The sequence below is a fragment of the Pelecanus crispus genome, chromosome 18 (assembly GCF_030463565.1).
Source record: "Pelecanus crispus isolate bPelCri1 chromosome 18, bPelCri1.pri, whole genome shotgun sequence".
In the NCBI taxonomy this organism is placed as follows: domain Eukaryota; kingdom Metazoa; phylum Chordata; class Aves; order Pelecaniformes; family Pelecanidae; genus Pelecanus; species Pelecanus crispus.
The window spans coordinates 8,226,715-8,251,048 of record NC_134660.1 but is presented as its reverse complement, the minus strand read 5'-3'; the positions used below and the strand labels follow the sequence as shown (position 1 = coordinate 8,251,048).

At 53.6% G+C, this 24,334-nt stretch overlaps 1 protein-coding gene and 1 gene segment (V, D, J or C); both read right to left on the bottom strand.

The window, feature by feature from the left end:
• LOC104029752 (T cell receptor alpha chain MC.7.G5-like) overlaps nt 1-24,334 on the bottom strand; it is a 192,814-nt gene that overhangs the window by 128,397 nt on the left and 40,083 nt on the right. The gene's annotated exons all lie outside the window — the stretch shown is intronic.
• LOC142595268 (Ig heavy chain V region C3-like) lies at nt 9,309-10,648 on the bottom strand. The segment is given in 2 exon segments: nt 9,309-9,850; nt 10,591-10,648. Coding segments are annotated over 2 exon segments (600 nt in total).

Sequence of the window (24,334 nt, the reverse complement as noted above, 5' to 3'; positions counted from 1 at the left end):
GCAAGGGCAAGAGCACAGTCCTGCACCTGGGGAGGAACAAGCCCATGCAGCAGGGCACGCTGGGGGCTGCTCAGATGGAAATCCCATTCTCAGAAAAGCCCTCAAAGGGTGCTGGTGGACCACAACTTGACCTTGAGCCAGAAATGGGTGCTTGCAGCAGCGGTGGGTAATGATGTGCTGGCTTGCACCAGAGCGGGTGTTTCCGGCAGGTCAGGGATGTGATCCCTCCACTGTACTCAACAGTGCTCAAGTCACTCCTGGAATACTGGGAATGATTCTGGACTGTATGGAGAAGGGAGATATGGACATACCGGGGACAGTCCAGTGAAGGGCCACAAGGAAAATTATGAGCCAGGAGCACCTCTTAGATGAAGAAAGGCTGAGAGAGCTGGGAGTGCTAGTCCTGGAGCAGAGAAGGCTCCCAGGGGATCTCATAGACATATACAACCATATGAAGGGCGAGTGCAAAGAAGGCAGGGCCAGGCTCTTTTCAGTGGTGCCCAGTGACAAGAGAAGAGCCCATGACCATAAACAGAAACACAGGAGGCTCCCTCTGAACATCCGGAAACACTTTTTCACTGTCAGGGTGACCGAGCACTGGCACAGGTTACCCAGAGATGTTGTGGACTCTCCATGCTTGGAGACATTCAAAAGCTGTCTGGGCATGGTCCTGGGCAACCGGCTCTAGGTGACCCTGCCTGAGCAGGTGGGATGGACCAGATGACCTCCTGAGGTGCCTTCCAACTTCAGCCTTCCTGTGATTCCACGAAAGACACACAGGCACGTTCACGTCTCTGCAGGTGATATGTGCCAGCGCAGAGGGCAAAACTGAAACCCAGACTTCGCTATGTAAAGTCATTTCTTTGTTGGCCGAGGCAGGAGGCAAGGACACTTGGCACAGGAATTTATTCTTTTCTCTTTTAGCTCTGCACGTAGTGGTGCCCTAGCCTAGACCCCGATACAGAGGATATGAAGGGTGTGGCTATTGCTCACGTAATTGGCGTGTACTTGTCCTACGCTGGCTCAGCACATGCTTGTCCCGTGCAGGAGGTACAGACGTACGGTCAGTGGTGTGTGACTCCTGATTGTTCTAAACCCACGTCCCGTGCAGGTGGGGGGCTTTACCCTGGATTCTGGTGGATTGCAGTTCTGTCCATGGTTACATGCCTGGTTTCATTAAAGGGTAAATCTTCTACTGTTTTGTCATCAGTTGGGGTGTTCTGAGTGGGCAAGAGCTGGCTTAGGTTGGGTCCTCAGGTCACATCAAGCCTGAGGTAAAAGCTCATAGTCTCAGGCAGGGTTCATTCTTCAAAGCAAGTGCTCTTGCAGTTGGCATCTTGTCCTTCACAGCTACTCCCCTCATGACTTCCAGAAACAGCTTTCTACAGGAGTGCTGTGGAAAACTCACTTTGCTCTTTTGGCTACAAGTTTCAAAGCTGGAACGCAGGAGAGAAGTATGCAAGTGATACAAAAGTAACACGGGCAGGTAAAACAGTAGCGCAGAGAGGACTTGGGGGAGCTGTTCAGCATGGTTATGCTTTCTGTATTAGTGGTGTCTGCTGTATTTAGGGTGTGTGCTCTTCTCCTCCATCTTACGGTGTGGTGTTCTTCTGTAAGGTTGCAGCTACAGCCACATACGCATGTGATGAGGTTGTACAACCACGTAGACAAACGCAGAGCCTGGCATTGAAGGATGGGGAATACCACGCATCCCCATTTGACCGGTTGGCTGGCTGCTTCCTGGAGCCCGAGAGGCCTACTGCGGGCCATGGCTTGTTGCTGGAGGCAGGGTTCCTGGACAGGGCGTAGGGGAGGGGAGGGGAGGGGAGGGGAGGGGAGGGGAGGGGAGGGAATTCACTCCCAGCCCAGGGCCACTGCTGGAGGATTGCAGGGGTACATGGTGGCACATTGGCAACGCATCAGGTTCAGGAGGAACGACTAGGATGATCTCCAGATGTTCCCCCTGGTCAGAAACCCAAGGACGCAAGAGTAGTCCCGAAGCATTTCCAGCCCGCAAAGCTGTCTCAAAAGCTCTGGCTGGCCATCAGGCCTGATGCTGTCCTCTCAGGCTCCCTAGAAAGGCTGTAAGAAAGGGCAGCAGAAGAGGAGCCAGTCTTGCTCCTAGGATGGTAGAGGAGCCCAGGCTGGGCCTCTGGGAAAGGGCAGCTGCTGTGTTCTGTGACCAAAACCGTGTTGATGACACACCGATGTTTTAACTTATAATTTCTAATCACCTGGATCCTCTGCAGATCAGGTCAAATCTTCATACATGGTTTGCTGGATCAATACAACAATCATAATCTAGACTCAAAAATCATAGAAATGGATATGAGTTGCTGTCGTGGTTTAGCCCCAGCCAGCAACTAAGCACCACGCAGCCGCTCACTCACTCACCCTACCCCGATGGGATAGGGGAGAAAATTGGAGGAGTAAGAGTAAGAAAACTCCTGGGCTGAGATAAGAACAGTTTAATAACTGAAATAAAGTAAAATAGTTATGATAATAATAACAATATAATAATAATGATAGTAATTATAATATACAAAGCAAGTGATGCACAATCCAATTGCTCACCAACCGCTGACCGATACCCAGACACTTCCCGAGCAGCAATCGCTGCTCCCCGGCCAGGCCCCACAGTTTCTATACTGAGCATGATGCCATATGGTATGGAACAGCCTTTGGTCATTTGGGATCAACTGTCCTGGCTGTGCCCCCTCCCAGTTTCTTGTGCCCCTGGCAGAGCATGGGAAGCTGAAAAAGTCCTTGAGTAGCATAAGCAGTACTTAGCAACAAGTAAAACATCAGTGTGTTATCAACATTCTTCTCATCCTAAATCCAAAACACAGCACTGTGCCGGCTACTAGGAAGAAAATTAACTCTACCCCAGCTGAAACCAGGACACAGAGTTACAAATGGTTCTCATAGAAATGGATCCATGTCCAACATATGTAAGTACAATTTCAGGGGTTTTGTTGGGATGTATTTCAAAATGACAAACACTTTGTTCAGTTGTGAAGACAAATGTCTTGGGCCTTAATGGTGTTACTTTCTCAAATAAATCCCTGTTGTTCCTGTACAACACATGCATCGACATCAACAGTTTGCCATTTATTCCCATTTTGTCAGGCCCATACTCTATGTTTTTATGGATAGAGTACAGTTCCATTACCGTTTAACCACAGTGCAATGATTGGGTACATGGTGTATACCAAAGCATTGCGTAGTGTTAACACAAAAGCTGTGGCTTCACCGTCAGTAGGGTTATAGGTAAAACTGATTAGACGCCACAGGGATTGGAAGTCTCCTTCAAATTGTGTTGCATTATCCCAGATTAGCTTTCAAATTTCAGTGGGCAAGGTGCCCTCATCGCCTTCTCCTATTATTGTTGTTACAGTAGATTGTATCCACCTTTGGGCTTGAATACGACCAAGAGCAAGAGAGAGACTAGTCTGAGCTGTGCCTACTGCGTCCATGATTAGATGGTGGTCTTTTTCATTGATTCTTTCCCACTGAGGTAATATGTGGGCTGCAAGGCATTGACTAGCTCCCAATGCTAACAGAGAAGACCGTAAGGGGTGTTCTAATTTGTTCAAATCACTTGTTGTTGTGCTTAATCTATTCATGAGTATTTCAGCATCTATACTGTTCAAGACTCTCAATCCTGTCCCTATGACACCAGTTACATCTCTCTTTGCTAGCTTTGGGGAGGTGAGAGTTTGTCCATGTAGCCATGCTAACCATCCCGTACAGGATGTATTTAGGAATGGTGAGCAGGTAGGTTTAACTGTAGAGATGTTAACCTGCACTGACAGTTCCACTCATTTGAGGGACCATGATGGGTTAAATAATATTCGCTGTTGTCCAGTATTTTTGATCACATATGGTGCCATTTCAGAAATTTGTGGGGATAGGGTTTTCTTAGCCTTTACAATCGGGGTGGATGTTATTGCACTAGGCTCAGTAATGTCTACTTTAAATTTAAAGGATAGTCCCATGCTATGGCGAGCCCAGAAGCAGTCTACGAGAACAGGTTGTACGTTTTCTAAGTATATGTCAGTTCCGTGCATGACCATGATAGGAAGGTTTAAATTTCCCTTACTAGGGTGTATGCCCATACTCCCGGAATACTTAACATGAGCTTGAGACCATGGCCATTCTATGGTTCTTTGACCACAGGCTAAGAGGAATGGCATTGCCAGGGTTTGGAATAGTAACATGAACACAGCATTTCCATCCGCCACCCTGCGGGGTGCTGCAAAAGAGAGAGAAAAGAGAAAAAAACCTGTTGTGGTGGGGAGAGTCCAAACAGGTTACCCCCTTTATGATACGGGATAAATCCACCTAGTAGTAATTCTGTGTTTTGTACCACTGTTATCAAGGGCTTCCACAGCAAGCGTGCCACGAGGTTTAGCCAGAATCATAGGCACCTTTCCAATTTGTGGTAAATTAACCATAGCCGGTTGTCCTGGCTGAAATGTTATCAGGTATTGTGGTACATTAGTAACTTTTGACTCAGGGAGCGCAGGGGCTGCACAGAGTAAACGCACTGTAGCCTCCCGATCTTTATCAGGGTTAGCAGTAATATTTGAACCAAAGGACCATCTACCACCGTCTGGGAGACGCCAGGTTCGGCCACTCAAAATATCAAAGCCCAAAATATTTTCATTATGATTTTTCACTGCAAAGTGGGTAGACAGCCTGCGTTTTTCACCCAGGAGCCATAAATTAACCTTTGCAGTTTGACAAATAGCACTTGCTCCATTCACTCCAGTAATTTCAACCCTTTGCTGTCCGGGTCGTATACCCAGCTTCTCAGCATCTTGTTGTGTCAATGTTGAAATTTTTGCTCCCGTGTCTATTAGGAATTTGATTGTCATCGAGGACCAATTGGGATTAAAATATATGGGCCATTATTATCTATCCATTGATAGGAGTCCACTTGCCGGATGGACAGACCCAATTGTAATCCAGGCCTTACCCATTTTTTGATTTTGGATTTTGCGAAAGGAAAGCGTTATTACCCCCTTTCAGAGTTGGTGATGGTATCTGAGTGTTGGAAATGTTTTCTCTCCGATTGTGTCTTTGAACTGCATGAATTAGATGTTGGACAATGGTGGCCGGTTGTCTCTGAATTACAGCTCTCGGAATGCCTAATGTCAATGCTTGATTCTATAGTTCTCTCCCCCTCTGAGCCCTAGGCTGATGATTAATGGGTTTTGGTTCCTGGGAACTATTTTGGGGTGTTTGTTTAATTTGTCTGATGTAATGACTAGGATTTTTGGTTTCAACAGATGGATCACCCCATCCCATTTCTCGCCCATGATTTATGATGTCACGCATCAATGTTGCCCGGGGGGGACATCTCTGCACACTTGGACCCCTTCCTGTTCACTGGCAACCTCCCTTATGTCTAATAGTGCATTGAACTCTGTGTTCCTCCTATTTTCATCTCATTTTGCAATGATGTAGGATTTGAGCATAGCACGAGCTCCCTTAATTAATGGCTTTAGCATCTCACGATTCACGATTGCTGATACGGGAATGTCAAGAGGGTGCGATCATACCTAGCCTGGATACAGGCAGCTTTTGGAATAGCTGTGGAAAGTTCATTTAGGGATTTAATAGGTATTACTAGAGGTCCTCCTCCCCACTGTATATCAATTCCACTGGCCCAGTATGCCACTCTACTTGTTATCGAACGGGGGATCGTTTGGAGGCATGGGGCCAGCATTTAAAAAGACACCAGGGCCCCAGAACATATTGGTTTTGTTGCCGTTTAGTAAAATTCTGTCTCCCGCAGTTAAACATACTCTCCATAAATATTCAGTTTCAGTTTCACCTGGCTTACGGCCATAGCGTTCTTGTAGGTCAGCCATATGGAGTGGCTCAAATGGGATTATTTTGGGGGTACGATTTCCTACTCCACCCCGAGGCCCAGTAGTTCTTCTGTTTTTATAATGGGCCTAGCTACATATGTAGGGGCATTTGGAGGAGGTAAAGAATCATCTTTCCCCGATTCATTACCATTATCATTGGGGTCACCCCAGATGTCCCCATCCCATTCTTCAGGGGATACAATTAATTTCCTAATTTGTACGATGTCAAGGGAATTGGGAGCTTGCATGAGCATCATCTCAACCTCTTCTGCCAATTTTTGGTTTTCCTCCTTTTCTTTCTGCAACTGTTTCTGTAGTAGTTCAATTTGTAGGGACAATATTAATTCAGCTGCCTTCCTGCCTTCTATTTTGTCCTTTCGATCCTGCTCCCTTTTATTGAACTTTTCCCTGTCTTTGCAGGCGGCTTCTACGCAGGTGCCTAGCATTTTGCAAATGATTTCCTTTCCTTTGCCATTTTTAATATTTCCCCTGGCTACTTTTAGCTGTTCTTCCACAGCTTCCCAATCACGTAAATTATCACGAGCCCATTCCTCTGAGAATTTGGGACTCGGATTTATTCCATGTGTAATCACTCATACTACTTGCCATCCTGCTGACTAGGACAAATTGTCACAAATGCAGGTTTGTGAATCCTGATGATTATGTTAGTTTATCGTGAATGAGTGACTTTACAGAGTTTGATTTAGTAGCAGGTTCAAATTTACTTGTGGCAAATCGCAGGATTTGACTGCGATGTTTTAATAGCACTCAGTCATCAGTGACTAACAAAGGGATTAGACAAAATTGATCAAAACAGAGACTTAGTTACAGATTTGGAGATGGCAAGGTTCACTCTATTACCACATGGAAGTGCATAAAGGAAAATCAAGTTACACTGAGTTGGAATGAGTCACAGAGAGATCGTGTGTGCAGGGGATAAGGAGGACCCTCCCGTTGAGTCACGAGGTTCAGAATAGACCCCCTTGCTTTCTAAACTCCTTCTCAGAGAGGAGTCTAGGTGCTGCTGGGTCCAATCTTAGTCTCAGACTTGGTCAACCGTTCATGTGAATAAGGATAATGCAGCAGTATAAGACTCACTTTGTAACTAAATCAGACATCTACAGACAATTTAAACTGATTCACACGTGCATACACATGTATACCTGTTAAAAATTCCCCTCGAGTTCAGTGAAATACTCACGTTGAATGTCTTGGCATTTCTTAGCGGGCAAGGGTTGAGCCTCAAGGAGCGAAGGCTTTCAGCCCAGGCTCCACTGTTGGTCTTTGGCAATGGACCTCTAACTGCAGCAAAGTTTAAGAGTTTGCTAGCTCCGAGAGGCGTCCTGCTCAGAGGGAGGTGCTGGTGCAGCCTACTGCAGTCCAGGAGAGCTCAAAGGGCCTCACTTAGGACTGCTGTTTTAGAGGATCATGAGATCGTGAGGCTTTAGCCATCCTAAATCTCCATGAAGCCACAATCGAGGTTGGTAATTACTGCTCTGTTTCAACGCTGTCACGGGTAACCGATTGTTCTCACTCCCCCCATCAGTCATGTAGGAGTTTCTGATAAGGACAAGGCCACTCTCCGCTTCAACCATGTAGGAGTTTCTGGTACAATTAAGGGGCGCCCAACTGACCAACTCACTACACAAGGCCGCGGTCTGCAAGGAATTCTTGAGGTCATAAAGTGGTTGAAGAGAGAAAAGGTGTGGGCAGGGTATGCACCACCACCACAGGGGTCATCAACAATGCTTGGTTGGCCGTGTGCCTGGGACCTCTGAGGCCGGCAAGGAAGGGAGCAATCGCTTGGCCCCTGCAAATCTTGAGGCTGGCAGAGAGGAGAATAATACATCTGTGTGGTTTGTCTACTTGGTTCACAGGACCTTCAGGGCCTGATAACGAGGGCAAAGGCAATGAATACGTGACCCGCTGGGTCACAGAGAATGGCTGCTTGCCTTATAAAATGGTGTTAGTTCTGCTAACCACATTGCCAGGGGTTGGGAGCAGGGGGTACCGGTCACAGTGGGGCTTAGCTGCCTATTGGGGTTCACCCACAAGACAATGGACAACAGGGGCAGAGCATGAGAAGGAAGGAGCAGCAGATACAATGTGTTATGAAGTGACTGCAACCCACATTCCCCATCCCCTTGCACCACTCGGGGGAAGGAGGTAGAGAAGTTGGGTGTGAAGTTGAGCCTGGAAGAATGGAGGGGTGTCAGGAAGGTGTTTTTAGATTTGTTCTTTTTTCTCATTACCCTACTCTGATTTGTTTGCAATGAATTAAATTAATTTCCCCAAGTCAAGCCTGTTTTACCTGTCACAGTAATTGGCTGGCTCATCTCCCTGTCCTTATCTCGACCGATGAGATTTTCATTGCACTTTTTCTCCATGTCCAGGTGAGCAGGGGGACTGATAGAGCACCTTGGTGGGCACCTGGTGGCCAGCCAAGATCAACCCACCGCACCTTGCCTACTTCTTCTTCCTGATCAGGTGATCTGTAGCAGCCACCCACCACAGTGTCACCCATGCTGATCTGCCCCCTGCCTTTCCTCAACAGCCTGGCTCCACCCACTGCAGTACTCCTGTAAGCTATCGCACTGCATCTCCATGATCCCATACCTCTACAAGCCAGGCACAGAGGAAAAGCTGGGCCTTGCTGGGCAGGAGCCCAGGCAACGTGCACTAACCTGCACTTCACCATAAGCCTCTGAAGTTCCCACAATAGATCCTCCTGCATCATAAATGGTCACTCCTGCAGAGCAGCTCCAGCGTGAGCCTAGCACCACAGTAACACACTGCTTCACCCCTTTGCTTTGTGTCTGCATCTGCAGTGTCAATCTGTTGTGGGAGCTCTCCGCTGATCCCTTAAAGCGATCCTGGAAACCTTCTCCATAGTAGGCATGACCCTCGTAGGAGGCTCTGAAGCACAGCTCTTGCCCCGGTGTTCTCCAGCCGCACACCGCAGGGCTGGAGGCTCTCCCAGCCCGCGTCCAGGCTGGCCTGCTTGCCGTGCTGTGGGAGCGAGCACGCACAGGGTGAGGGGACCCAGCACAACGCTGGCGTCAGAGAACAGCTCGGCCTCCTGTCCTCATTGGGACCACAGAGAAGCATCACGCGGAGGCCCAGGGATGCGGGGCTCACAGGGCAACAGACGCAACCGCCCACGAGCTCTCCCAGGAGCTGCTGGCTCTCCCACCCACAGCGGCATTGCACAAGCTCTGCGAAGAATGATTGTATCACGCCATACTACAATAATTGACCATCAGCGTGGAAGCTCAGCAGGAGAGCTGCATGGAGCCCTCCAGCTCCCCTCAGCCCAGCCCCACCTGGGCCGGCAGCCCTCCAGGGACACACAGAGACATCCACAGAAGTGTGGGGACTTCCCTTCAGTGGGGAGCCTGGACACCCTCTGCTGCTGCACTCCACCTGACCTCACTGGTTACCCTTGCCATTGCTCTTGCCTGCAAGGCCTTCACCCCGAGTCCCCATCCGCCCCCACAGGAAAGCTGGGGAAGGTCCATGCTGGGAGAAGTGCTCTGCCCTGCGCACAAGGGAAAGATGGTTCTGCGGCTCCTCCCCGTTGCCTCTTGCAATGCCACCCTTGCAGAAGGCGAGGGGCGCTGGCAGGAGGTTTGTGTCAAAGCTCAGCTGGATTTCCTGACCCCGTGGGATGGCACAGAAGTAGTGAGCAGAGTCGCCGGGGTGCAGGGCACGCAGGGACAGCGATGACTGGGACTGGGAATTGTCCCGGGACACCGTGGCTCGACCCTCCACTGCTGCCCCATACTGCTTTGTAGTAATCCAGGCGCTGGCATAGGCCACCCACTCCAGACTGCCACCGGGTGCCTGACAGTACCACAAAACGTCATAATCCTTGAAGTCGAAGCCGGAGCCTTGGCAGGAGAGGCTCACGGAGTCCCCGGGCGCTCGCAGGTCTCCGCCGGCCTCCACCAGCCTGGGCTGCGCCCACACCCCTGCGGACGGAGAGCGCAGGCAGCCGGGCAGGGCGCGCCCACGGCCCGAGGACGTTCACCCGCCGCCCCGGCAAAGCCCCCCGCCCCGCCACACCCACAGCCGCCACCCCCCTCTCTCCCGGCAAAGCCCCGCGCCCGGGGCAATGCCCCGACTGCCCTCCCCGGGGCTCAGCCGCGCCTGCTCCCGACACTGGGCACGACCGGCTGCCGACAGCCTGACCCTGCCCCTGCCCGTGCCCCTGCCTGTGACCCTACCCCTACCCCTGCCCCTGCCCCTGCCCGTGCCCCTGCCCCTGCCTGTGTGCCTGCCTGTGTCCCTGCCCCTGCTCCTGCCTGTGCCTGTGCCCCTGCCTGTGCCCTTGCCCCTGCCTGTGCCCCTGCCCCTGCCCCTGCTTGTGCCCCTGCCTGTGCCCCTGCCCCTGCCCCTGCCTGTGACCCTGCCCCTGCCTGTGACCCAGCCCCTGCCTGTGCCCCTGCCTGTGCCCCTGCCTGTGTCCCTGCCCCTGCTTGTGCCACTGCCTGTGCCCCTGCCGCTGCCTGTGCCCCTGCCTCCCCCTCTCCCTCCCCCGCCCACCCCACCCCTCTCCCTTCCCCGCTAAGGAAGGCGAGCGCCAGGCGACAGCGCGCCCGGCGCGGGAGCAGCCGCAGCCCCGGGGCCCCGGCACGGGCAGGGCCGCCCGCGGGCAGCCCCAGCCCCGGGCCCAGCCCCGGGCTCGCTGCCCTCCCCGCCCGGCTCTCACCTGCCGGCCCCGCGGCCAAGGCCAAGGCCAGGAGCCACGGCCCCAGCCCGGGCGCCATCATGCCCTGCCGCGCCGGGGCCGGCCGGGGCCCAAGGGCCCGGCGGCAGCCGCAGAGGAGCCGAGCGGAGCCGCGCTCGGGCCCGCTCCTGCCCGCCCCGCCGGCTCGGCCCCTCGCCGGGGCAGCGCCGACGCCTCTGCCCGCCCCCAACAGAGCCGCCCCGCCCCGGCCCGGCCCCCCGGTGCCGCGGCCCCTTCGGGGGAGGAGAAGGGGGGGCGCGGGGAGGGACGCGGGGCAGGGCCCTGGGCAGAGGAGGAGCGCGGCGCCCCGGCACACGAAGGCTCCTGGCCCTTGCCTCCCAGCGCGGCTCCGGCGCTGGCCCGCCTCGGCGCCCTGCCGAGCCCTGCGCAAGGGGGTCGCCGCCTCGGCCACGCGCGCCTGGCCCCGGCCCCGGTCCCAACCCCAGCCCCGGCCACATCCCCAGCCCCATCCCCATCCCCATCCCCATTCCCATCGCCATCCCGTCCCCGGCCCCATCCCCAGCCCCAGCCCCAGCCCCAGCCCCAGTCCCATCCCCAGCCCCGGCCCCGGTCCCATCCCCGTCCCAAGCTCCAGTCCCAGCCCCAGCCCCAGCTCCAGTCCCAGCCCCAGCCCCAGCCCCAGGGACCGGCTCTCGGCCCGCAGCGTCCCCTCGCAGGAGCCTCCCCGTGCCCCGCACCCCCAGCCCGCCCTGGCCTCACTCCCGGCCCCTGCCCGCGGGCACCAAGACACACGGCGGGCTGGGCTGCCATCCAGAGGGACCTCGACAGCCGGGGGACACGGGCTGGCAGCAACGCCCTGCAGCTCAGCAAGGGCAAGAGCAGAGTCCTGCACCTGGGGAGGAACAAGCCCATGCAGCAGGGCAGGCTGGGGGCTGCTCAGATGGAAATCCCATTCTCAGAAAAGCCCCCAAGGGTTCTGGTGGACCACAACTTGACCTTGAGCCAGAAATGGGTGCTTGCAGCAGCGGTGGGTAATGATGTGCTGGCTTGCACCAGAGCGGGTGTTTCCGGCAGGTCAGGGATGTGATCCCTCCCCTCTACTCAACAGTGCTCAAGTCACACCTGGAATACTGGGAATGATTCTGGACTTGTATGTGAGATACGGACAAGGCGGGGACAGTCTAGTGAAGGGCCACAAAGATAAGTAACACTTTTTCACTGTCAGGGTGACCGAGCACTGGCACAGGTTACCCAGAGATGTTGTGGACTCTCCATGCTTGGAGACATTCAAAAGCTGTCTGGGCATGGTCCTGGGCAACCGGCTCTAGGTGACCCTGCCTGAGCAGGTGGGATGGACCAGATGACCTCCTGAGGTGCCTTCCAACTTCAGCCTTCCTGTGATTCCACAAAAGACACACAGGCACGTTCAGCTGTTCAGCACGGTTATGCTTTCTGTATTAGTGGTGTCTGCTGTATTTAGGGTGTGTGCTCTTCTCCTCCATCTTACGGTGTGGTGTTCTTCTGTAAGGTTGCAGCTACAGCCACATACGCATGTGATGAGGTTGTACAACCACGTAGACAAACGCAGAGCCTGGCTTTGGAAGGATGGGGAATAACACGCAACCCCATTTGACCGGTTGGCTGGCTGCTTCCTGGAGCCCAAGAGGCCTACTGCGGGCCATGGCTTGTTGCTGCAGGCAGGGTTCCTGGACAGGGCGTAGGGGAGGGGAGGGGAGGGGAGGGGAGGGGAGGGGAGGGGAGGGGAGGGAATTCACTCACAGCCCAGGCATAGCACAGTATTTATGATTGGCATAGCACAGTATTTATGATTAAAACAGCACAGGATTGCTACAAGCAGAATCAATATAGTACAATCAGTCAAGTAGTGTACTACAGAATTTGTATAATAACTTAATCACCTAGATCCTAAATTAACTGATGATTTCTAATCACCTGGATCCTCTGCAGATCAGGTCAAATCTTAATACATGGTTTGCTGGATCACTACAACAATCATAATGTAGACTCAGAAATCATATAAAAGGATACAAGTTACTCAATCCTCAGAGGAAGGAGACAATGGTGGAGGCATCCCTGGCCATGGAGGATCACAGGTCCCACCGTCCGGCAGCAGTTCCAGTCCAAGTTCCCACCCCAGGACTTGTAAGTTCTTGATTTGACAGACAGTGCTCTGGGTGCTGTTATGCTTCCCTGTTCTGTGATGGGGTCATCAACAACGCTTGGTTGGCCAAGTGCCCGGGACCTTTGAGGCCGGCAAGGAAGGGAGTAATTGCCCAATGCCCAGGAACCTTGAGGCTGACAGGGAGGAGAAGAAGAAATCTGTGTGGTTTGTCTACTTGGTTCACAGGACCTTCAGGGCCTGATAACGAGGGCAAAGGCAATGAATACGTGACCCGCTGGGTCACAGAGAATGGCTGCTTGCCTTATAAAATGGTGTGTGTTCTGCTAACCACATTGCCAGGGGGCGGGAGCAGGGGGTATCGGTCACAGTGGGGCTTAGCTGCCTATCGGGGTTCACCCATAAGACAACGGACAGTGCAAAGTCCAGCAGCAGGGCAGGAACAACCCCATATACCAATATGTGCTGGGAGCCGTCCAGCTGGAGAGGCCCTAAGGGTCCTGGTGGACACCAGGTTGACCATGAGCCAGCAATGGGACCTTGCGGCTCATTTGGGTGTACATGGCAAGGTTTTGGAAGCAGGACAGGCTGCACTGGTGGCCTTTGTGACAGAAGACCAGGGCTGCCCCCGTGTCGGGCACAGCTGATTCCAGCCAGCTCCAAAAAGGACCCACTGCTGGCCAAAGCTGAGCCAATCAGCTAAGCCCATGGTGCCTCATGATAACATATTCACAAGAACATATAAAACCCTGCACAGCATCTGTGAGAGAGAAAATTAAGAACACTGTGATATAAAAATGCCTGCAGACACCAAGGTGAATGAGGAAGGAGCTGGAGGAGGTTCTCCAGGTGCCGGAGCAGCAATTCCCCTGCAGCCTGTGGAAGCCTACATCAGAGCAGATATCCACCCTGCAGCCCATGCAGGACCCCACGCCACAGCAGTTAGATGTGCCCTGAAGGAAGCTGGTGCACATAGAGAGCGCATGTGGGAGCGGGTTTTCAGGCAGCAAGCACTACCCCTGGCAGGCCCACGCTGGAGCAGTCTGTTCCTGAAGGAATGTACCCCACGGAGAAGACCCACACTGGAGCAGTTCATGAAGGCCTGCATACCGTGGGAGGGACCCCACACCAGACCAGGGGGAAAGTGTGAGGAGAAAGGAGTGGCAGAGACAGTGTTACGAACTGACCCCAACCCACATTCCCCAACTCCCTGCACTGTTTGGGGTGTGGAGGAGGTAGAAGACTTGGGAACGAAGGAGCAAAGTAGAGCCTGGGAAAAAGACATGGTCGGGGGAAGATGTCCTTAATTTTGTCAGTGTTTCTCATTTGTTTCTCATTATCCTACTCTACTTTTTATGGGCAATACATTAATTTTCCCAAAGTTGGTTGTGCCTGTGAATGGTAAGCAGTCTACCTGTCTATATTTTGAGTCATGAGCATTTTCATCTTATTTTCTCCCCTTGTCCATTGCAGAAGGGGAGTGAGAGAGTGGCTTGCTGGGCATCTGGCCGCCACCCCAGGTTAACCCACCAGAATGGCAAAGGCAGCTAACGGTATCCTGGGCGGCACGAGGAGGCGTTGCCAGCAGGTCGCGGGAGGTGATCCTTCTCCTCTGCTCAACACCAGTGAGCCTACACCTGCAGTACCGGGTCCAGTTCTGGGCTCCACGGCACAAGAGAGACATGGGCATACTTGGGAGAGTCTGGCAAAGGGCCATGAAGATGGCAAAGGGACTGGAGCATCGCTCCTATTAAAAAGGTCTGTGAGAGCTGGGACTGTTTATCCTGGAGAAACAAAAGCTGGTGGTGGGTCTCACAAATGTACAGAAACAGCTGACAAGAGGGTGCAAAGACGATGGGCCCAGGCTCTTCTCAGTGGTTCCCACTGACAGAACAAGGGGTAATGGGCACAAACGAAGACACAGGAGGTTCCCTCTGAACATCAGGAAACACTTTTTCACTGTGACGATGAGCGAGCACTGGCGCAGGCTGCCCAGGCAGCTTGTGGATTCTCCATGCTTGCAGATATTCAAAAGCTGTCTGGACAGGGTCATGGGCAACTGCCTCTGGGTGGCCCTGCTCGAGCAGGGATGTTGCACCAGGTAACCTCCGGAGGTCCTTTACAATCGCAACCATTCTGTGAAAACAGGGCTGCATGGCCATGCTAAGCTTTCCTGTGTGGCACCCTCCAACTCCTCCAGTGCCCCCGTCCACTCTAGCTGGGATGGGCAATGACCCCGGCTGCATGTGATCCCACATGGCCAGAGTGGCTCCTGCTCACCTCGCCCCAGCTCCTCCCTGCCCTCACACCTGCTCTGCTCTGGCTTCCCACATCTCTGGACCTGTGACACCGCCCAACCATGACTAGTCCCAGCTCTTTGCCCCAAGAACGGCCCGGTCACTGTCTCAGCACAGAGATGGGCTGTGACACCGGTGTATTGGGTGCCCATTGCAAGGATTTGGTAGCAGGGTGATGCAGGAATGGCCTCTGTGATGAGGCAAGGGGCTGTGCCGTGCCTGACAGCCTGTTCCAGCCAGCTGAGCAGCAGACCTGCCGCAGGACAAAGCTAAGCCCACCAGCAAAGCTGGTGGTGCCTATGGGACAACATACTTATGAGGAGACAAAACAAGGTGTAGCAGCATGAGAAATGAGGAAAGACAGTGGAATCACCTCAATTTATGCAATGTTTGTGCCCACTGCAGATCCCCTTAAGTTATGCAATGTAGGAAAGGCAGGAAAGGGCGTGCAAAGGTCCATTGTGGAAACCTCCAACTCCTCCTCTGCCCCTGTCCAAGCAGCAACGATGGGCAATGACACCGTGCACAGGCTGTCACACACGGCCAGAGCAGCTCCTGCTCATCTCTCCCCAGCTCCTCTCTGCCCACACATCTGCTCTGCGCAGGTTTCCCACATCTCTGAACCACTGACAGCACCCAACCACGATGACATCCCCCTCTCTCTGACCGCACGCACACTCCACTCACTCACTCACCACTGAGATGGCCTGGGACCCCCATGAACATGCACGAGGGGACAGCAGGAGAGGAGGAAGCTGATGTTGTTGGGGCACTCCCCGGGTGTCTCTCACTGGGGTCCCTGCAGGGTGCAGTAATAGAGCGCACTGTCCCCCACCTCCAGCCCGCTGATGAGCAGGGTCCCGGAGCTCTCGTCAGCCCCGCAGGAAAACCTCTGCCGGGCAAAAGGGGCTGTGTGGCTGTAGGAGCCTCCCCGGCCCTTGCTCTGCAGCAAGTACTGCAGGGATCCACCGGGACGCTGCCGGTACCAGGCCACGTAAATATAGGAGGCGTTGGAGCTGTAAGTGCATCGCAAGGTCCCGCTGTTCCCTGCTCGCCACCACACTGCTGACCGTGTCGCTTGGATCTCATCACCCTGAAACGCACCTGAAACAAAAGCAGGGCTGTTCCATCACTGCTTTGCTCCCACTGGCGCAAGGAAATGGCCCACAAAAGGGTCAATGGAAGCAGATGTTGCTGTCGCTGAAGCCCAGGGATTTTTGGTATCCCAGGCAAGAAGGGGGCCAAGGGAAGGCAGAGAGGGGCTGCAGGCAGGCACAGTGGCAAGCCTGGCTGGGGGACACAAAGGCGCCCACACCCCTGCGGACGGAGAGCGCAGGCAGCTGGACAGGGCGCGCCCATGGCCCGAGGACGTTCACCCGCCGCCCCGGCAAAGCCCCCCGCCCCGCCACAGCCACAGCCGCCACCCCCCTCTCTCCCGGCAAAGCCCCGCGCCCGGGGCAATGCCCCGACTGCCCTCCCCGGGGCTCAGCCGCGCCTGCTCCCGACACTGGGCACGACCGGCTGCCGACAGCCTGACCCTGACCCTGCCTGTGCCCCTGCCTGTGACCCTGCCCCTGCCTGTGCACCTGTCCCTGCCCTACTCTGCCCCTGCCTGTGCCCCTGCCCCTGCCCTGCCCCTGCCTCCCCCTCTCCCTCCCCCGCCCACCCCACCCCTCTCCCTTCCCCGCTAAGGAAGGCGAGCGCCAGGCGACAGCGCGCCCGGCGCGGGAGCAGCCGCAGCCCCGGGGCCCCGGCACGGGCAGGGCCGCCCGCGGGCAGCCCCAGCCCCGGGCCCAGCCCCGGGCTCGCTGCCCTCCCCGCCCGGCTCTCACCTGCCGGCCCCGCGGCCAAGGCCAAGGCCAGGAGCCACGGCCCCAGCCCGGGCGCCATCATGCCCTGCCGCGCCGGGGCCGGCCGGGGCCCAAGGGCCCGGCGGCAGCCGCAGAGGAGCCGAGCGGAGCCGCGCTCGGGCCCGCTCCTGCCCGCCCCGCCGGCTCGGCCCCTCGCCGGGGCAGCGCCGACGCCTCTGCCCGCCCCCAACAGAGCCGCCCCGCCCCGCCCCGCCCCGGCCCGGCCCGGCCCGGCCCGGCCCGGCCCCCCGGTGCCGCGGCCCCTTCGGGGGAGGAGAAGGGGGGGCGCGGGGAGGGACGCGGGGCAGGGCCCTGGGCAGAGGAGGAGCGCGGCGCCCCGGCACACGAAGGCTCCTGGCCCTTGCCTCCCAGCGCGGCTCCGGCGCTGGCCCGCCTCGGCGCCCTGCCGAGCCCTGCGCAAGGGGGTCGCCGCCTCGGCCACGCGCGCCTGGGACCCTCCTGCCTTCAGGGGTATCCCGGCCCTCCCTCGGCTCCTCAGAACAAGCCCAGTGAAACGATGGAAGCTGGAAACAGTGTCACAAAACCCCGAGGGCTTTGCGTGCAGCTAGCAGTCCGAGCCACACCACTCTTTCCCAGGGACCAGTTGGTGACCCACGTAGCAAGTTGACCTGAGTGGCCACAGGCACATACTGGGCTGCGCATAGCTCAGGACAATCTGCAATGCTCTGTGCTGCACATTTCCCTGTTGCGTGGTAGCGTCACCTGCCAAATCATCGTGGAAGAGCCTGTGGTTGCACCCATGTGGCGTCTGCCCCCATGCATGTTCTTCTCTTGTTCTGCAGCTCCAGGTGATGAGTAATTGGTATGCTGCTGCATTAGCTGGCTAATCAAACCGTTGTTACTGTTTCACCTCTCAACCTAGATGGAATGCTTGAAAGTGGACATGGAAAAAGGATGACACTGTAAATCTAAGTTTAATGTCTAAGTCACCTCCAGCAATTACTCCACAGATGGATAGCTTGAAAGTGGACATGGAAAAAGGATGACACTGTTCTGAGTCAGAGCTCGGGACAGAGACACCTGAATGATGACATACAGTGGGAATACCTGATTAATTTGGGATGCTTTTAGGCATGCGGGGAAGTCCAGACAGTCCCCAGAGTCAGAGCATTCGTGTGCCATCTGTAGTGCCTGGTCATGCTGTGGCTGCCCTGTTCACATGGAAAAGTCCCACAAAGCAAACAAATACCAGCTCTCTTGGGCCGGCAACGTAGGTGCCCTTAATTCCTCATATACTCCAAAGGGTTAAGAATTACAGCTAGCAGTTCACGCAGAGTATGTGAAATATTGCTTCAAGTGTGAGTTGTCTGGAGCGCTAGGATTAGGAGGGGCAGTCCTAGACCACCTGGACAGTCAAACTGAAAGCCCTCTCAAAACTGGTTGCTCAGCTGGTGGCACAGTAAATCCACACTTTGGCACCTGCAGCGGTCAGGCTGCAAACAGCTGCCTTAGCAGCACGTGCCACAGCACGTGGCCCAAAGAATAGTACACAGCCTCCTTACATCACAGTATGCAACCGGCTGCTATGAAACAAGAACGGCCAAGCTGTGAAAGTCATCACTGGCCTGTGTCTCCAGGATTTGGAAAATGATGGCCACATCTGTAGGCTGTGGCCTGCTAAGCCAAGTCTTTGTGCCAGCACAGCTGCAATATTGGCAGCGCGGGGGATGACTGAGAAGCCTCCGTGGACACACAGTACAGGTGAGCAATTGTCCTCCGGGTGACATTGGCAAGAAGAGTTTGGGCGCCTAAATTAGTTATTCCACGGGTAGACCTCTCTACAGCTGCTTATACCCTTGCACTAGATGGTCAAGGATGTCAGGAACGGGCTGTGACCACAGGGTGTCTAAATGGTGCCACAGAAGACCCAGGCACATCCAGAGCCACTCAGCGGGCATGTACCTTAAAAGCTGTCCTGGTTTCGGCTGGGATAGAGTTAATTTTCTTCCTACTAGCAGGCATAGTGCTGTGGTTTGGACTTAGTAGGAGAAGAATGTTGATAACACGCTGATGCTTTTAGTTGTTGCTCAGCACTGCTTATGCTAGTCAAGGACTTTTCAGCTTCCCATGCTCTGCCAGGTGCACAAGAAACTGGGAGGGGGCACAGCCAGGACAGTTGACCCCAACTGACCAAAGGGCTGTTCCATACCATGTGACATCATGCTCAGTATAGAAACTGGGGGGGGTTGGCTGGGGAGCAGCGATTGCTGCTCGGGAACTGTCTGGGTATCAGTTGGCAGGTGAGGAGCGATTGCATTGTGCATCACTTACTTTGTATATTACTATTAGTAGTATTATTTTTTTAAATTATTATTATTATTTTAGTGTATTTCATTTCCATTATTAAACTGTTGTTATCTCAACGCAGGAGTTTTCTCTCTCTTACTCCTCTGGTTCTCTCCCCCATCCCACCGGGGCAGGGGGAGTGTACGAGTGGCTGCGTGGTGCTTAGTTGCTGGTTGGGGCTAAACCACGACATGCACCCAGGTCCTTGAGCACAAGCAATCCCACAAATGGGTCTGTCTTTGCCCGAGCGGGGAGTAACCCAGACTGTCTTCCCCAGCATATTTTTTATGTGTCCTACAGGGACTTTATCCCCTTCTACAGTACATAACAGTTTTGACTGGACAGGGCCACCTTGATTGGCAGATCGTTTGATTTTCCTGGAGGCTGGTGCATGGTAGGGGATGTGATACACCCACTCAATGCCATGCTCTTTGGCCCAGGTGTCTAGGAGGTTGTTTCACAAATGACTCCCGTTGTCTGACTCCATTCTTTTTGGAGTGCCATGTCGCCATGACACTTGCTTTTCAAGGCCCAGGATGGTGTTCTGGGTGGTGGCATGGGGCACAGGATATGTTTCCAGCCATCCAGCAGTTGCTTCCACTATTATAAGCACACAGCGCTTGCCTTGGTGGGTTTGTGGGAGTGTGATAGAATCAGTCTGCCAGGCCTCCCCATATTTATACTTCAGCCAGAGCCCTCCATACCAGAGAGGCTTTAACTGCTTGGCTTGCCTGATTGCAGTGCAGGTTTCACATTCATGAATTACCTGTGCAATACTGTCCATGGTCAAGACCACCCCTCGATCACCAGCCCATCTATATGTTGCATCTCTTCCTTGATGGCCTGAGGTGTCATGGGACCACCGAGCTATATGGCTTATGTTGCCAGTCCAGATCCACCCGAGCCACTTCAATCTTTGCAGCCTGATCCACCTGCTGGTTGTTTTGATGTTCTTCAGTGGACCGACTCTTGGGTACGTGAACATCTACATGATGAACTTTTACAACGAGATTCTCTACCCGGGCACCCATATCTTGCCACAATGCGGCGGCCCAGATTGGTTTGCCTCTGCGCTGCCAGTTGCTCTGCTTCCATTGCTGCAACCACCCCCACAGGGCATTTGCCACCATCCATGAGGCAGTACACAGATAAAGGACTGGCCACTTTTCTCATTCAGCAATATCTAAAGCCAGCTGGATGGCTTTCACCTCTGCAAACTGACTCGACTCCCCTTCTCCTTCAGCAGTTTCTGTGACTTGTCATATAGGACTCCATACAGCAGCTTTCCACCTCCGATGCTTTCCCACAAGACGACAGCACCCATCAGTGAGCAGGGCATATTGCTTCTCATTTTCTGGCACTTTATTATACAGTGGGGCCTCCTTGGCCTGTGTCACCACCTCCTCTGGCAATATTCCAAAATCTTTGCCTTCTGGCCAGTCCATGATCACTTCCAAGATTCCTGGGTGACTGGGGTTTCCTATTTGAGCCCGTTGTGTGATTAGCGCAACCCACTTATTCCACGTAGCATCAGTTGCATGTGTAGAGGGGACCCTCCCTTTGAATATCCAACCCACCACCGGCAGCCGGGGTGCCAGCAGGAGCTGGGCTTCAGTACCAACCACTTCCAAAGCAGCTCAAACCCCTTCATATGCTCTTTCTCAGTCGGAGTAGAGCGGGCCTCGGATCCTCTGTATCCCTGACTCCAAAACCCTTGGGATCAACCTCGAGTCTCCCCTGGTGCTTTCTGCAAGAGGCTCCAGGTAGGGCCATTCTCCCCAGCTGCGCTGTAGAGCACAGTCTTTACATTTTGCCCCACCCAGGGTGGCCCAAGGGCTACTGCATGAACTGTCTCCCGTTTAATTTGTTCAAAGGCTTGTTGTTGCTCAGGGCCCCATTTGAAATCCTTCTTCTTCTGCTTCACTTCATAGAGAGGGCTTACAACCAGAGGGTAATTTGGAATATGCATTCTCCAAAATCTCACAATGCCCAAGAAAGCTTGTGTTTCCTTTCTGCTGGTTGGTGGAGACATAGCTGCTATTTTGTTGATCACATCTGTTTGCATCTGATGACTCATAGACTCATAGACTCATAGACTCATAGAATGCTTTGGGTTGGAAGGGACCTGCAGAGATGCAGGCCCATTGGCAGGAAGAGAGACTTTCTTTTTATTGCCGGGGTTGGCCAGCCAATTCATCCGCTCTCTTTTCCTCTCCGTCTTTCCATGTCATTACTGCCAATGAGTTTGCATGCAACGATGGTGCGTTTCATACAAACTTCTGCCACATGGGTCGTGTGCACCTGACTTCATCTGGATCTTTGGATAACGGCTTGTTGTCCAGGTCTCCATAAATCACCTCCAGCATGGCTAATTCTCTCAGGCACTGGATACCTCTCTCCATGGAGGTCCACGTGCCTGGGTGACATAGAACATCTTCCTTGAAGGGATACCTTTCCTTCATGCTTGACAGGAGTTGCGTCCAGAGGCTGAGGGTTTGTGCCTTTTTTCCAACCGCTTTGTCAACAACCCCTTCCCTAGAAAGGGATCCCAGCTGCTTGGCTTCCCTGCCCTCTAGTTCCAGCCTACAGGCCCCGTTATCCCAGCATCGGAGCAGCAAGGTGATGATGTGCTCAGCTGGATGATGGCTGAAACCTTTCCGCGTATCTCGCAGATACAATCAGGGATAGGAATCGGGTGGTTACCATCTTATTTATGGATTCTGCCTCTTCCTCCTCCTGTACTCATGACAGCCCTGCTTCATCTTTAGCCCTTACTAAACGAGCTGATTTTCTTGTGTATTTCTTCTTGTGTATAGGGGCGACTGATACCGGCAAGGGTTGGTTCTCTGGTTTAGCCACAGTGCCTGTCACTGGGGTTGGAGTGCTGCAGTGCCTGTTGTTTTGTCATCAGATCCAGAGACCTTCTCTTTCCCTTGAGCATTCTGAATAGTGTTGAACAGGGCTTGGGAGGCATGGGCCAGGCCCCAGCACCTTGCAGTGATTTGTGTGCCTCTGGAGTTGCCAGGGTGACAATATACTTCTTCCAAAAACTCCACTGGTTTTTCAGCATTCTGCACTTGTTCAGGGGTGAAGTTCCAAAACACTGGAGGTCCCCACTGCCCTAGGTACTTGCCCACACTATCCCACATACCCTGCCACTCATAACTATCCAGCCTTGGGGAAGATCTCTGGATGATGTTCTTAAACTGCTTATTAACTTTAGACAAAGACAAAACAATATTCCCAAGAAATACCAATAGGTGTATCTTAACTACCTAAGGATGTTCAAGGTACTGAAAAGTTATTGTAATGAGGGAGGAAACATCATAGAAGAAGGTAGTGAAGGTGCCCTTCTCTATTTCTTCCCTAAAAAACCTCTCAGAGGAAGAGGTATAATTGCTAATTGTCTCCATGAGGTAGTACCCGAAGTACAGCAATGGCTTCAGTACAAAACCCAAATACCAGATAAAGCTCAAGGTCAGTGTTTTAATAACAAATCTCCCAGGCAAAACATCACTAATCACTGCGGAGCACAGCAAACTGCAAAATCCAACACCAATCTTTAACATGTGCAGCAAGAAAAGAGCATGGTGCAGATCAAATGGACTAATATCGAGAACAGATGAATCAATATTGTGACCAGCAACCATTAACAGATGCCATAATACACTCTGGTTAATCTGTTATTCTCTCAAACCCTTCGAGCCCCACGTTGGGTGCCAAAAAGGACTGTCGTGGTTTAACCCCAGCCAGCAGCTAAGCACCACACAGCGGCTCGCTCAGTCCCCCTCCCCCGGTGGGATGGGGGAGAGAATCGGAAGAGTCAAAGTGGCATCATGCCAGCTACTAGGAAGAAAATTAACTCCATCCCAGCTGAAACCAGGACAAAATGTCACTGGTATGTGGGTCATGGGGTGCAGTGTAGTGGTGCTAGCAGCAAGACCCTTGCCCATAGAGGACGTAAGGATCCATATCACAAGGGCTCTGCAGTCGATGCAGGCACGTTCTCTGCCCTGCTGTTCTGCCCGTATCACCTCACCTCCACGACTGTGCGCAGCCAGCTACTCAGAAGAAAAGAGCCAGGAGGCAGCAACAACTGGGCAGCAGCAACGATGTCACTGGAATAGCCTTGCTTTTGCCTTGAAGTGAAGCAGCAGGTTTGCCTCTGCACCACAGTGCTTCTAAGAACACCCTGTCAAAACTCGGAAGACTGCAACAGCATAGAACATCACCAGGGTGGGGATGCGTGCATTAGCAGGGCCTTCAGGGATAAAGACTGGGGGGTCAGTCTGGAGCAAGGTCATTGCCAGGACACTTTAAAAATTTCTGAATGCTCATGGTGTTTGGGAGTGGTGCCTGAGGACTAGAGGCAAGGAAATGGCACTCCTACTTTCAAGAAGGGCAAGAAGGAGGACCCAAGAAGCTTCAGGTCTGTCAAGGCCCCCCCCAGGCCCTGGGATGGTGATGGAGAAACTGATCCTGGGAAGCATTTCCAGGCACATGAAGGACAAGAATGTCAGCAGCCTTCACCAAGGGGAAGTTATGCTTGGCCAACTTGATAACCGACTGCTGTGATGAAATGGCTGGCTTTGTAGACGAGGGGAGAGCAGTGCGTATTGTCTGCCTTGGCTTCAGGAAGGCTTTCAACACTCTCCTCCAACATAAGATCCTCAGAGAGAAGCTGATGAAGTCTAGGCTGGATGAGCAGGTGGTGAGCTGGACTGAATACTGGACACACAGCCCGTCCCGAGGGTGGGGAGCAGTGGAATGAAGTCTAGCTGGAGGCCAGTATCTAGCAGTGTAGCCCAGGGGTCAAAACTGCATCCAGTCCTCTCTAACATCTTCCTCCATGATCTGGAGGATGCAATGAAAAGGAACCCCAGCAAAGTTCTTTTTGGGAGGAGCGGCTGCTAGACCAGAGGGCTGTGCTGCCAGTCCAGAGGGACCTGGACAGGCTGGACAACTGGGCTGACAGGAACCTCATGCAGTTCAACGGGGTGTACTTGTTTTGGCTGGCATAGAGTTGATTTGCCTCATAGTAGCTCGCACGGTGCTAGGTTTTGAATTTGTGAGCAAACAAAAAAATTCCATTTTGTCCGTTTTGTTGATGACGCAGGGATGTTTAAGCTATTGCCAAAGAGTGCTCACACAGTGTCAAGGCCTTCTCTGAT